This window comes from Vigna angularis, chromosome 11 (assembly GCF_016808095.1).
Source record: "Vigna angularis cultivar LongXiaoDou No.4 chromosome 11, ASM1680809v1, whole genome shotgun sequence".
Lineage (NCBI taxonomy): Eukaryota > Viridiplantae > Streptophyta > Magnoliopsida > Fabales > Fabaceae > Vigna > Vigna angularis.
Genome location: NC_068980.1, coordinates 25,967,895 through 25,982,524, shown reverse-complemented (window position 1 = coordinate 25,982,524; position 14,630 = coordinate 25,967,895). Strand labels below are relative to the sequence as shown.

The 14,630-nt window shown below is 31.8% G+C and overlaps 2 protein-coding genes across 2 annotated transcripts; one reads left to right on the top strand and one right to left on the bottom strand.

Moving 5' to 3' along the window:
- Nucleotides 1-1,992: 1,992 nt before the first annotated feature.
- On the top strand, nt 1,993-9,155 carry LOC108332499 (actin-related protein 7). The gene is made up of 7 exons (XM_017567790.2): nt 1,993-2,256; nt 2,394-2,609; nt 4,094-4,235; nt 4,598-4,842; nt 7,061-7,244; nt 8,223-8,290; nt 8,662-9,155. The coding sequence occupies exons 1-7, from the start codon at nt 2,179-2,181 to the stop codon at nt 8,812-8,814; spliced, it is 1,086 nt and encodes a 361-aa protein (XP_017423279.1). The 5' UTR covers nt 1,993-2,178; the 3' UTR covers nt 8,815-9,155.
- A 1,342-nt stretch (nt 9,156-10,497) lies between these two features.
- On the bottom strand, nt 10,498-13,705 carry LOC108333651 (polygalacturonase). Its single transcript, XM_017569124.2, has 9 exons — nt 13,451-13,705; nt 13,240-13,365; nt 12,980-13,147; nt 12,658-12,678; nt 12,344-12,551; nt 12,171-12,252; nt 11,980-12,088; nt 11,195-11,311; nt 10,498-10,776 (listed from the first exon to the last, which is right to left on the bottom strand). The coding sequence occupies exons 1-9, from the start codon at nt 13,703-13,705 to the stop codon at nt 10,549-10,551; spliced, it is 1,314 nt and encodes a 437-aa protein (XP_017424613.1). The 3' UTR covers nt 10,498-10,548.
- Between the last annotated feature and the right edge of the window lie 925 nt (nt 13,706-14,630).

Below are 14,630 nucleotides of genomic sequence, written 5' to 3'. Positions count from 1 at the left end.
ATACATTTTAGATAGACGAATTTAATTAAAAAGTATAGAGTCTAGTTTATTGAACTTTACTAGATAATTTAATAGAACATCCATGAGTTGAATTTTGACGGTTGATGTAATGCACATAAACATTTCCTGAACATTCTAACATGTACTTTGTGCACTTGAAATATAAATAAGCTCATAAGTCGTTTATAAATACACAGTGATATGATGGATATATTGACGATGCTAGCAATTTGATTTGGGAATTTTTGAGTGACTAGGAAAAGATGAGATTATAAACTTAATGAAGAAATAGAGTGGTTTTGAAGATTTTCATGACAAGTCAAGTGTCCTAGAATCATTGATTTATGAGCAGATTTGTCTACTATGTGAACTACTAGACTTGTATACTTTGAAAAGATATTTTGGAAAGATTCGTCTAATACTTTGGAGGTCCATTAGATTGTGTTGGACTAATAATCCTATGATACTTAATGAATTCAATTACGAATGAACTAAAAAAATCGATCTACTTTAATCATATAATTATTTTATTTATATCATCAATAAAATAAACTCTCCTTTCATGTTCTTATCCTTTTTTCCATGTTATTATTTAGACTTCTATTGAATTAGTTGAGAGATGACTTATGTTTTGAATAAAGTGGAGCTCCATTGGACAATTTTAATAAAGGATTAGACTATTTATTTTTACTTATTTTTATCATAGAAATGATAGTTGTAGAGCCTTGAGAATAGCTAAGACAAAGTAGACAAGTCAGAAGTAGATGAGGTGCTTGGCTATGCTGGTTAGATGAATTGATGTGGTTAGACGACCCTCTATGTTAGATTTATGCTTGTTAAACGATAGCCATGCAAAGGTGTTAGACTCTACGTGGGAGCAACATGCACTCATGGCCTATGTTACATGGTTAAGCTTATTAGCTGAGCTTTTGTGTTTTGGAAACAGATGGAGTTTGATTCAGATGAGGTGAGATTTGGTTCCTCAAATAGAAAAGAGAAGTTATTTTTGGTGACATCAGAAGAGGGTGTGATCGGAAGAGGAGAGAGTTCTCCGAGAAGGTGCAGTTTTATTTGATTGAGAGCAGAAAGTTGAAGACACAGCTGTTAAAAATATACTGTTATATTGTTATTAAATTTTCAACATGCTAGTTTTTTTATTTGAAAACAATGTTCCTCTGTAAATAAAAAGAAACAAAAAAAGTGAAAAAAAATCGTGAAACTTATTTGTTACTGTTCTTTTGTAAGAGAAATTTCTCTTTTTGTGTTTGTTGCAATTATTAAAATTAAAAAATATAAATAATTGAAATTCGGACAAAAATACATTTTCTTAATTATATTATAATACAAACATGTATGTGATATAAAACTAATCAAATCAGTTTTGCATTTTAAAATTCTATAAGAATGTCCCTTTTTTTAGTATATAATAAACTTAGCTGGAGTATTTGTTGTTAACTTAAAATGAAATTGTAGCCTGTCAGGAAGTGTTAAAACAATTTCATTTTTCATGTAGTACTAAATCTAGCAGAGAACAGTAACTATTTAACTTTAATTAATAATTTGATGTTTTTATTTAGATGCGTGATTCATTTTTATTTTAATTTTGGTTTTTATTTAATTGGGTTTCTATTTTATTAAAATAGATTTAATGGTATATATCTTTACATTGATATTAATATTATTTAAAAATTATATAGATTTGTCACTTATTACACGTTTTAATTTATATCCTAAAATATCAATACCTATAGTTACAAGTTACACAATTTTTTTTTTTGTAATTTTTCTTATCTCTCTACTCATAGCATAGAGCATCCCCCTAATTCTACATATGCCAGTTACTTCCCTTTCAATAAATAAAAATCTACTTTTACATTGTTTAAAAATTTCTTGAAAATATTAGAATTATTTGAAATATTGTATATGAATATACCATTAATTAATATCTTACAATTGTTTTTTTTTAAATAGAGTCATATCACTGCTTTCGCTGTAAAAAAAATCAAATAGAACATGAAACAGCATTCGTATTCAAATTAAAACCCGCTAATAACTGTATTCGTTTCTTCGTTTTTCTTCTGCTGCAGTTTCTCTCTACTCACCTCAGAACCCACAGTAGAGCCTGAAGCTTTATTTCACAAAACCAAAATCTAGGGTTAGGGTTTTCGTTTTCGTGCCATGGAAGCCGCAGTCGTCGACCCCGGTTCCAGCCTTCTCAAAGCTGGTTTTGCAATTCCCGATCAAACTCCGGCCATGGTATGGAGTGAATTCTCGCCTGAAAATCCATTTTTCCCTTTGCTTCTAATTTCATTTCTCGACAAGCATTATAGAATTTGTGTCAATTTTGTGTCTTCCGCCAATGTGTGTCCCTAATTGTGGCTCTTTTGGTTCAGATAATTCCCACTCAGATGAAGCGAATGCTCGATGATGGGTCAGTGACCGATAACCCAACAGTCGACGACGTTTCCGTCGATCCGGTTTACCGAGGTTATGTCAGAGATTGGGATGCCATGGAAGATTTACTGCATTATGTATTGTATACTGGCCTTGGATGGGAAATTGGCAATGAAGGGCAGATACTCTTCACGGATCCACTTTGTACTCCAAAGGTTTGACTTTAGAAGTTTATGCATTTATTTGTCATTAAAAATTATTACTGATTTAAAATTTCCCATTTTGTTGACCCTATTTTCAGCTTGTCTGGGATTATATGCCTCATTGAGCACTTGTTAACTATTTTGGACCTGTTTGGATGATTTTATGTTTGACAGTTGAGAAATTAAGGCTTATGAAAACAATGGATTACCGCCGCTGTTTGTATGATAATTCACTTGAATTTTCTGTATAGAATTTTGCAAACTTCATTCCTACAACAGCATTTCTTGAAGTGTGCAATACTATTTGTCTTATTTTATGCTTGTCGTAGGTATGGCAGTGGCTTATTTAACAAGCTTAATTTGAACAAGTACCTACATACGCCTTTTTCTTCCTAATAGGGTCGTAATGTGTCTCTGGAGTATATGTATGTTTGCTGGTGTATTCCTCGAGTTGACCTCCTTAGTTAATAAAAATTAAGCATGTACTCTTTTGAAATTTTGGTGTCATCTTTTGTGTGTATATTTACGTTTTTGTCTGAGTTCAGGATTTCTGCCGGTATTTTGGTATTTTCCTCTACTGTGCCTTCAAAATACACTGATTCTTGTATATTAAAGAAGTTTTCAATATATTTTAAAACATCAAAATCAGTGTACATTAGTGTATTTTGAAGGCATAACAAAGGGACAACACCAAAATCCCAAGAGAAAATCCAAATTCTTAATGTCTAGGAAAAAAATGCATTTCTGGTTTATGATTTTTATCAACTACATAACAAGCTTTCTATATGATATAGCATCTGCTTGGATAAACACCTCCAAAAACACTTCTAGGAGAAGGAAATTAGAAAAAATGAAATGAATTTCTCCATAAGTTAAAATCAGTTTATGTTTAAGTTAATTTGTAGAAGTTCCCTTATATTTTCTTGTGTAAAAGATGATTTTTAGCTTATGTTTTCAAGTATAGTTACTCTACAATATATCTCGTTTTCTTTTTTTTTTTATTTCTGTACAGCAGTAGTATAGGTATTACTGTAACTGAAGCAGTACAGCTGTCTCTTCTAACATTCTAAGTATCTCTGAATTATATTGGTTAGGTTTGTTAGAGGTTAGTTAGAGTTCTCTATATACTTGATTCTATTCAGTTAGGTTTGTTACAGATTACTTAGCTATATATACTTCAATGTACCGAATTTCACTTGGGTTAAAAATTAATTTACATGAATTTCAAATCTCATTCATTCTCTCTCAACCTTAATATTATTCATAAAATAATTTTAACTCATTGAGAAGTTTATTTAATTTTTTTTCCTATTTTCTTCAAAAAGTGTTTATGGAAAAGTGTATCCGAACATGCCCATAATCCATTAGACTTTCCTTGAAATAAAAATTGAAGGTTTACAAGTCTGTAGTACTCTTTAATTTAACTTTTCTTTCGCTTTTTTATCAACAGATGTATATATTACTCTTTAATAGATATATGCATTATTGTTTTCCAGGCTAACAAGGAACAGTTAGTGCAACTAATGTTTGAAACATTCAACATATCAGGGTTTTATGCTTCTGAACAAGCAGTGCTGTCACTATATGCTGTAGGACGTATCTCTGGATGCACAGTTGACATTGGTCATGGAAAAATAGGTATCCATATCTGAAAGAATGGGAAATCAAGTATTTTTTTATTGTATAATTAAAAACTACAAACAGAGATGGTTTATTTGATTTGCTTGCTGTAAATCAAGTTGTCTAATTTGAATGTGGGTGTATATGTTATCTCTATCACATATTCATGTGATGTTTGTGCCCCAAAAGCTCTATGTTTGTGAACTGTTGCCTGCATTTGCATATTCATTTTACCCTGCCTTTTCTACATGCCATCTTTGGTGATCTAATAAGTATGGTATGTGCTATCTAAGAGCATGAGTAGAAAGCTGAGTGTTTCTCTTTCAAAATCTGAGCTTACTAATTGTCCACAACTTGATCTTTTTGGCTTGCCTAATCAGATATTGCACCAGTGATTGAGGGTGCTGTTAACCACATTGCCTCTAGAAGATTTGAGTTTGGAGGTATCGATCTAACTAATTTCCTTGCTCAAGAACTTTGCAAATCCAATCCACGAGTGAATCTCAACATCTCTGAAGTTGAGAAAATAAAACAGCTATACTCATGTTGTGCTGAAGATGAATTAGCTTATCAGCAGACTCAAGATTCTTGCCCTGTGGAGACACATACCCTTCCTGACGGACAGGCATGTCTCTTTGTTCCTCCATCTAATAATTTTTTCATTTACTTATGCCTGTTCCTAATGTATTTAGTCAGTTCATCAATCAAGTTTGTTTTACTTTAGATTTTACAATCTTAGTACGAATGCAAAGCAGACAAAATTGAAATGTGGATTGAAAAATTGTGTGTTAGGACTTAAGCAGAAGAGGAGAGTCCAACCCAAAAGACTAGTTCATTAGGTGGGAGAACTGCAAGACTTAAGTACCGCATTAAGTAGTTTATCTTACTCAATGTGGGACTCCTAACATTAGCCTTTAAGGGCTGAAATGGCAGCTTCACTCTATTGAAATTGACCCACTGGTGGCTCTTTTCTCCTTGAGAACACTTCACTCATCTATTAGTGTTCATTTTGCACCTTAATTCAGCCTGTAGAGTCCGTTCTGTAACCTAACTCTCAATGAAAGCACCAATTGTAAGGATTTAAGCACAAGTGGAGAACCCAACTCAAAAGACTAGTCCACTAGGTGGGGGGAGAACCTCAAGGCTCAAGTACCACATCAAGTGGTTTATCCATTTAACCAATGAGAGTAGGGCTTACTTGAGTTGAGATTGTTCACCTGTTCTTAACTTAAACAAAGGCAGAAAGGAGAAGGTGGCTCACATTTGTTACCTTAGGAAAGCTTCTGTTTTAATTCCATAATAATGTTAAATTTGATCTGGCTGGTCACATTGAAGTTCTTTTTTTTGTTGTTGCGATGCATATGAACTAGTCATTTGGCTTCTACTTTAGTTGGCCAAAGTCTGAAAACCTTGCTCACACATTGGTTATTGTATTACATCGATAAGGTTATAGGAGATTATCATTGAAATATTTAAACTGAAGATTGTTTTGGGTCTAAATGTATTTCTTCTTTGGATGATATTTAATCAAATACGGATGATTGGATGCATGCATTGTATCTTAGTTCGTAGAAGGGTTCTGAGTGATTTTGTTACCTGATAGAAACCGGTAGTATATAGATCACATTCTAGTACAACGACTCCTTTACAGTAGAGCATTATAACTCAAGCTCTGAAAAATATATAAAGGAAAACAGAAAAAAAAATACAGAAAAGAATATATCAGCCAGAGCTTCAGAATGCAGCCTTTGTCTCCAAGGAAAATTCCTAAGCTAGTTTCTGTTGCCCCTTTGGTACCCTCTCCTATCCTATAAACACATCCTTCTGTTTTTTCATTTCCATGCTTAGTCCATTTGTTCCCTACCAACATCACCATACCTATTTTCCATAGGATGTGCTGAATGAGACTAGAAACGTCTATATTTGCGCTTTGAGCAAGTGGTAGGGATTTATTGGTTTTACACTTGTTGAATGTTATGATCATAGAGGTGGTCAGAATGGCCATGAACCTTTGACCAGGGTTGGGCACGGTAAGTTTTAGATGAAAAAGCAGAACCAAATTGAAATTATCTGAAAAAGAACTCTAATTCAGATATAAACCATGACAGTTACTAGTTTAAACCATAAGATGTGGATACAATTATTCTCTTGAGAACATGGTAGTTTGAACTTCATAAATGAATAAAAGTGCATAAAATGCTGCGTAAACACTGATATGATAATTTGATGTGTTCCATATAAGGCTGAGCGGCTGAGCGGCTGAGCAGAGATGCAAAGTTGAGTAGTTGTGATGTGGTGGTGGCAGATCTAAATGAGAACAATGACTTTATACCACGCAGAAGAAGCTCATCACACTAAGAATAAAAGAAGAGTTAGAAGTTAGGAGCTGTTTGGTTGAATGCAGGAACTAGGAAGAAGATATGTTTTCTGAAATATTCAACTGAATGCAATTTGGTTAGCTGATAGATACCAGAATAAGGAGTCTAGCCTCAGTAAGTATTATTTAATGACAAAGAAAGAACACAAGTACATATACAAATCAATAATCCGAGCAACATCTCCTGAGAAGAAATTCACAGGAACACCGCCTCTAATTGACTACCGCATGTCCTTGCCTATTTTGTTTAGAATAATGTCTCCAAATGGCAGGTCTTTCTTGTTGCTGACCTATAAATATAACTTTCTTGTTGCCTGATACAGTCTTTTTTGGTTCAGTTTTGTCGTGTTTTCCTATGACTGCCTTGTTAGTATAATTCTCTACCTTTAGCATGTACTTTCTCATTCTTACTTTGGTCTTCTGCATTTGTTGACTTGTTCGAACCCTGATTTTTGAATTTTTATAGGTCATTAAAATTGGAAGAGAAAGGTATACCATTGGGGAAGCTTTGTTTCAGCCATGTCTATTAGGTTTAGAGGCTCATGGCATTGTTGACCAGCTCGTCCGTACTATTTCAAATGTGTCATCTGATAATCATCGCCAACTTCTTGAAAATACCGTGGTTTGTGGTGGCACTTCTTCTATGACCGGTAAACAATTATTTCATTAGCTCTGCTTAATCTAGTGTGAAAGATCCTATGTTTTCTGTTTCCTTAATATGAGTACAACAGAACTAATGAAAGGTCTTGCTTCTCTGTATATTTCACTCGAGGGAGGAATGCAATTTTCCCTAATTATAATGTTATATTACGGTTATATATACTATAAGAAATCATATGGAAAAAATAATTAAATATAACTATTTTAAATATAGAAAACATTGTTCCTTTTTATCATACGAAATAAACATCATATAGCAAATGAATATTATAGTAAAAGTTTAGTGTAATTATAATTTTAGTCTCTAAAATTTATGGGGAGTTTGCTGTTGCTTTTTGAAATTTATAAAAAAAACTTGTTTTTGTCTTTTTTCTCTAGCGTTTTCTACCAAAATGTCATTAGAATGAAAACTTTGAAAGGATGATAAACATGCAGTAGGTTATCATGTAAACAACTTATAATTTGTTAGTTATATAAGTGAAATAATTAGCAGCGATATTCAGGTGAAAAGAACTAAAACAAGCTTTTTTCCAAATTATTGGAGTTAAAATGATTAATTCTAAATTAGGGAAACTAAAAACAAACTTATCTCAAATTTGAGACTAAAAACATTTATACATTAAATTTATATTGTTCCTTCCCATACTGATGTGTATGAAACCATGAACAACACTATTTCTCATATTGTGCATTCATCACCAAATAGTAGACAACAAAAACTTTATCTTGTAACTCACTTTTCTTGTGCTGTTCCGTATGTTTGTGCATAAAATGCTGTTTCTATTGCATTGTTAAATAACTTTGCATTTAATTGCGTACGGAATTTAAGTTTTCTCTGATTAGTAAGAAAAGAAATTTCGTGTTAGATGTCTATTTGTTCAGTATGTTCATGGCTAGAGGAGGGTTATCTCGGTAATCTGATCGCTTTCTATGAGAAAGCTAACCGCCAATGTTGCTTCTTTCTGTAGGTTTTGAGGAAAGATTTCAGAAGGAATCTAGCCTAAGTTCATCTGCTATTCGACCTACCCTAGTAAAGGTAATTCTTTTGTCAAGTAAATAATCTGACAAGCACGTCTCATTGACATCATATTTATGTCAATTTTAGTATTTAACATTGAAATAATGTTTCATTTTTGTGGTCACTAATTCTTGAAATCTGGTGCGTAATGAAATATGGGATCCAGGTCCATGGTTTTATTTCCATCCCTCTGCAATTCACATGCTTAGACCAGAATAAGTTGTTCCCCGCAGCAATTTCCTGCTTCCTCTCTTTGTGGGGATAAATAGTTGCGGGCTTAATCTTTATAATAGTTCATTATGATCCTATACTTTTGTCCATAAACTTTATATCGTTATTCATGTTCTAACTTCTGTTTCCTCTGACCGATAATCTCTGGCATATTGCAGCCTCCAGAATACATGCCAGAAAATTTAACCGTGTACTCTGCATGGGTGGGAGGTGCCATACTTGCCAAAGTAGTTTTTCCTCAAAATCAACATGTAACTAAGGCAGACTATGATGAAACTGGGCCTTCCATTGTTCACAGGAAATGCTTTTGATGGGATTCAATTGCACAATATTCGCAAACAGCCAGTTCCTTTACACTTATATTAGCACATTTGGATAGGCCCCCAATTGACTCCAGATAATTCTAGACTTGCAAGATGTCTAGGTGGTCGCCTGATTTTAAAAATTGTAGTGGATATTCATTAAGTAAATGCAATCATATTTCCATGTTTAGGTGTATTGGCACCACGGGTAGATGACTTGAGTAAAACCTTGCTCTGCCAAAATTATGTATATTGCAGTAGTAGCTGCATGCATATTGTTGAAATGTAATGTTTTATTTCTATTATTATTTATGTATTGGAACCCAACTTTAGGGTTAGGGTTTAATGCAGTGCCTTGACCTTTTGTATTATGCTCCTTTGTAACCGTGTAAAAAGTACATACAACGTTTTACTCCATTTAAGTTTTTCAAGTTGGTATCAAGTTGCTATCCTTGTCCTTATGTTTTTTGGTCGTAGATTTCACCTAAGGTTTTTGTCTAAGTTAGTTTTTTTTTTTTAATCCTTGGGTTTTCCTCTCAAAGTTGTTCTTTTTGGAATGACTTTCTCTATATTAGCTACTCCTACTATTATCACTGCAAAACTTAAATGGAAAAATTATTTATCTTGGTATGTTTATACGTTTTTTAGTTAAAGATACCATAATCATCTTGAATAAGATGTCTCCACTCTTCCAAATGAAGAAAAACCTTAGTGGCAAAAATTGGATGTTCAATTGTGTTAGTTTATGACAATGGGTTAAGCAAAAGGTCTTAGAAATTCTGAGATTCTCTAATACATGCTTCTCTTTTTGGAAAATATTTAAGTGTTATTTTTAATTTCATACCATTCACAACACTGATTATAAATTTTTAAACATTATATTTTTCTTACATTAACTTTTGGGTTTGTAATGTAAAATTTTATCATTATGTTTAATTTTTATATTTTCGCATTTTTTATCATTAACTATTATTATTTTTACACTTATTAAATTATCATGAACTATGAGTATTTTGGTAAATTTGATATGCCATGATGTTATTGTGCTCAACATTTTTTTAATAAATTATTATACTATGAAATAAGACTATTACTATATGTTTGACTTGACAATTTCTACAAACTTTAAAACATGTTGAATTTCAATTGTTTTTAAATTTAAATTGTTTCATTTTTAAATTATTTATTTGGATAAAAAAACTTAAATATTATACATTAGTTTTTATTTGAATAAATTATTTCAACTTCTAAATACAAAATTTATTTTAATATTAAATATATTTAATAATCTATCAATTAAAAATTAATTCTTATTAATATTAAATTTCTTTACATACATAGATTGAAAATATGATTTCATTGTCATTGATAAAAAAATCTGACTAATAGTAACAGAAAATAATTAATTATGGTAAAACAGATGTAATTTTAAAGTTTACTTTTTAAATTTAATTTAAAACTTTCTAATTTAAAGTAGACAAACTGTTCTTGTAAAGTTATAAAATATTAAAAAAATCAGCTTTTACTCAAATAATATATTTTATGGTAAAACATATCAAATTGTTAAAAATCTTAGGTCACATACAATAAATTTATAATATATAAACAAATAAAAAGTTGATGTTATAAATAAACTTTATAAGATTAAATGAGAGGAATTTGAGTTTTTAAAAAACTAAGTGGTAGACTCTATTGAAGCAAGAGGATGTACAAATTCTGATAACTACACTTCTAATATGATAATCAATTAGAGCATGAAGGAAAAAACTTTCCTCTATTAAAATATCTAACATTTTGACATGTAGCAATGGTTTTAGTGCCACCATGGCTCTGTGGTGTTAAGATCACATCTTGTAAGTATATTCCTTTGCATGGGAAACTTTTGCTGCAATCAAATTTTATTGCCACCTCTGAAGCACTTGTTCCTCTTATGTTTTCGTACACAATGTTACTCAGTTGCACTGCTGAGACCTGAAAATTTTACCAATCTTAATTAACACAAGAGTAATGGTATTATGACACGCTTTTACATTTATTTGACACAGAATAGACGAGTAAAATGGTCATATAAAATTTTGTATTTTTTCAAAAGTATAGAATAGTATGACAAACATTCATTTGACACATTTAATAAGAGTAAAATGGTCTTAAAAAAATTAATTTTTGTAATTTTTTGAAAAAGAATAAAGTAAAAAGTAAAAAAGGATAATATTAAATTAATATTAAAAAAATTATGTGTGTCAAAGGATATTTTTTATTTTTTTTTCTTTAAGAAAAGAGTAAAAAGTAAATAAGAATAATATTAAATGAATATAAAAAATTTAGCCAAGTAATATTTTTCCTTAAGGACTTTCTCTCTTTTTTCTCATTCACACCTTCAAAAACTCACCTTCTCTTTGCATGGCTTCTTCTGGTCACAGTAGTTTTGATCTACAATTATCGGATTTGTCACATTTCTCATTACTATATTCTCAAATTTTATGTTTCTCGCATATCCAGAACCCCCCTGTGTTGTCATACAAACATTATGTTAGACATCATTCGTTAAACACAGTCTCATAATCTTAGTCAGAAGGAAAATCATTAAATTCAGTTAATCTTTCTTGGTTGAAAGTTTAGGAAAATGTCTTTTGTGGCATTTTTTTAGCATATAAAGGACTTCCAAACAGTAGTTGCATTGTCAACCCACAAAACACAAATGAAAAGAAAAAGGAAAAAGTTGGTTGACATTAGTTAAGAGGAAGGATCAAAGAAAGTTTAACCACATCTTTTGAAAGAGAAAACGATGTTGACTAATGAAAAGAAGGTTAAGAATTGGTGGAGTGTGTGTAAACTTGCCAAACATGGTTGGTTGAAACATTTCATGTCAACTTTGGTCAGTTAGAACTTAGAAGTGATAACCAACCAAAACAAAATGGTTGGAACAAAGCATGGTAGCTCAAGATTAAGCTAAACAGAGTGGGATATTGAGCATGCACCAACCCAAGTACAATAGGTCAACTTCCAAATTGTTGTAGTCTTATTGTGCCTAAAATTTGGCATTGTGTTCTGATTTACCAATTTTTCTTGAAGACTTTCTTTGGAATTTGTACAAATCTAAAATTAATTTATGTGGGTAAGTTGAATTGCAGTTTTGAGAAGCAAAGTCAAAAGCTTTGTATATTGTATGTATACCTGCCAAGTCTTTATTCTAACTCCATTAGTGGTTCCTCTTATGGTGGCTCTGTTCACTAACACATTAGACACATTAGCCCTTGAGTTACCAGCCCCTAAGCTTCCAATGCTGCAACATTATAATACAACATCAACTTTTGAAAAGGTTCAGCCTACTAAATTTGTTCTAACATTGTTCTATGATTACAAACCTGATTCCATGCCCTGGTCCACACGTAACATCTATCACTCGAACATTCTCGGACCCACTCACTATTGAAATGCAGTCATCACCTTCAATAAAACAGTGAAAAAAGCATATCAGAAAATCTAAAATTCGTGTTTTTTTTTCTTCTAATATTGTGTTGTTGATTTTGGTTTTCACCTGTCCCAATGGAGCTATTGCTTATGATAATATTTTGTGTCCCTGTGACGTGAATTCCATCAGTGTTGGGGCTGTTCCCTGGTGCTCTCAGGATCAAATTCGAAGCCGTCACATTGTTGCACCTTTGAAACCTTACATGCATTTGTTGTGCATTTTTGAATCTCAGGTTTGTCACTTTCAGGTTGTTGCATCCATAGAATGTCACAGCCTGTGCAACAAAATTTAGTATGCAAACAGAGTCATGTGTGCATCAACGTGTAAAATTGTTGCACGTAAAATGAAACATCATGCTACAAAGAAGAACATTAACTTACAGTTGGAGCGTGTCTGCATGGCTGTGAAACACAGAGACAAAAACTCATGATCAGTATTGAAAATCACACGAAATCTGACTCAATTAACATCACACAGATCTGCACTATTCATTGATTTAAGATGTAATGCATAGTGAATGTGCAGAAACGATCTCCTTTTGATGATTCTGGTATATAATACATATTTTTTAATCAGTTTTGCAGAATACAATGAACAGATTTAACATTAGTTCTGCAGAAGTGTTTTTACTGGAAATAATGTAAAGAACAATGTGAATGTTTCAGGAGTTTGAGTTAATTACGTTGAAATAGAACAACTTACAAGGCTTTCATTGGTTTTGCAAGAGTTCTGCCACCATTTTCTGCCATTTCCATTGATGATGCCACCACCATCAACTCTGAGATTGGTGAGATTTTGAAACATGATCCAGAGTAGTCTTTCTTTTCCATATGCTGATATATCAGGCCATGCTCTGATTGTTCCATAGACCTGAGCAACATGATGAAGCAAAATTGTGGGGAAAGTGAAAAAATCACCTAATCTCTAACTAATCATTGGTTGAAAATGTTAATTAATCTCACCCTGAAGGCAGTGTTTGGTTGGCATGGTCCTGAAAAAGTGATTGGCTTCAAATGATAGATTTTTGCTTTTGGGACAACAAGAACATCCCCTGAAGAACATGCCTCATTCCATGCCTTCTCAAATGCCTAAGGAAAGAGAAAGATTGGTAACTGAATGGAGTTAAACACAGTTTAATAATTCTCATGTCAGATTGTAACGTTAATTAATTACCTTAGTGTCATCTCTTCCATCATTAGCTTTGGCTCCATAGTCATCAACACTGATCATTCTCTTAGACCTTGCAGAAGGGTTGGATCCATAAGCCCTTCTCATGATGTTACCAAAATGTTCATTGTTTGGTTTGACAGAGTAATGCTGATACTTAGTTAAATCGTATGTGTCTTCTAGGAAAGAGCCAAAACACACCCCAGATGAGACAAACATGGTGATGAAAAGTGAAAGAACTGCAACACTTTGTGGAGACATTCTCGTGTGATGTGTCTTTTTTTTCTGTGACAAAACAACAAGGTGAGAAAAGGTTGTTTTTTAGGATTATAGAGAGACTTGTGTTGTGATAAATGGCAAAGGAAGAGTTATATGTATATATATTTATGGGGAAGTTAGAGCTGGTTTTGTAGAGAGAGAAAAAATTAGCATTGATTGATTGTAAGAAAGAAGAAAAATTTGTTGAGACTGAGAAGAAATCAATACTGGGGTGTTACCAGAATTTTGAATCAATGGTAAAAAACTAAACTTGAGTTCGTTAATTTCAGGTGTTCTTGTGCTTGTTTACCAACTGCCAAACATTTTGTGCTAAGTGTGTTTCCATTGACTGCTAAAACCAGTTCAACATGTGTATCAGTAATGGAAAATTCAAAGTGCAGTATGACAGCAATATTGAATAAAAGGAAAACTTTAACACCTTAAACATTATCAAAAGTCATTCATTTTTTCTGATTGAAAATTGATAAGAATTTGAGGATATGGAAATGATATATAAATTTATGTTTATTAACTCTACTATTTAATAACCTTCATACTATAAACCTCTTACTTCTGATTACTTTCCTTATATATATTTTAAAAATTTACCATATCACTTTTTTAAAAGGTTAAAAATGTTAGTGTTAAGAAGTTAGGAGACAATATTTTAGGAAAATTCTAATAAAACATTGATGTCTTGAAACCTAATTGTATTAATATTTTAATGATATATTTTCTATTTTTAAATTGAAATATTAATATGTATTATTATATTACTATAATAAAGTTATCAGGTAGTGTTTATTTGATGTATCTGTTAAAATGTAATGTTTCTTTCTAATATAAAAAAAACGTTGTATATATTTTCCTCTTTCAGTTTTTTAACATATTTAAAAAAATATATTATTTTGTTATTATTTAAATTGTA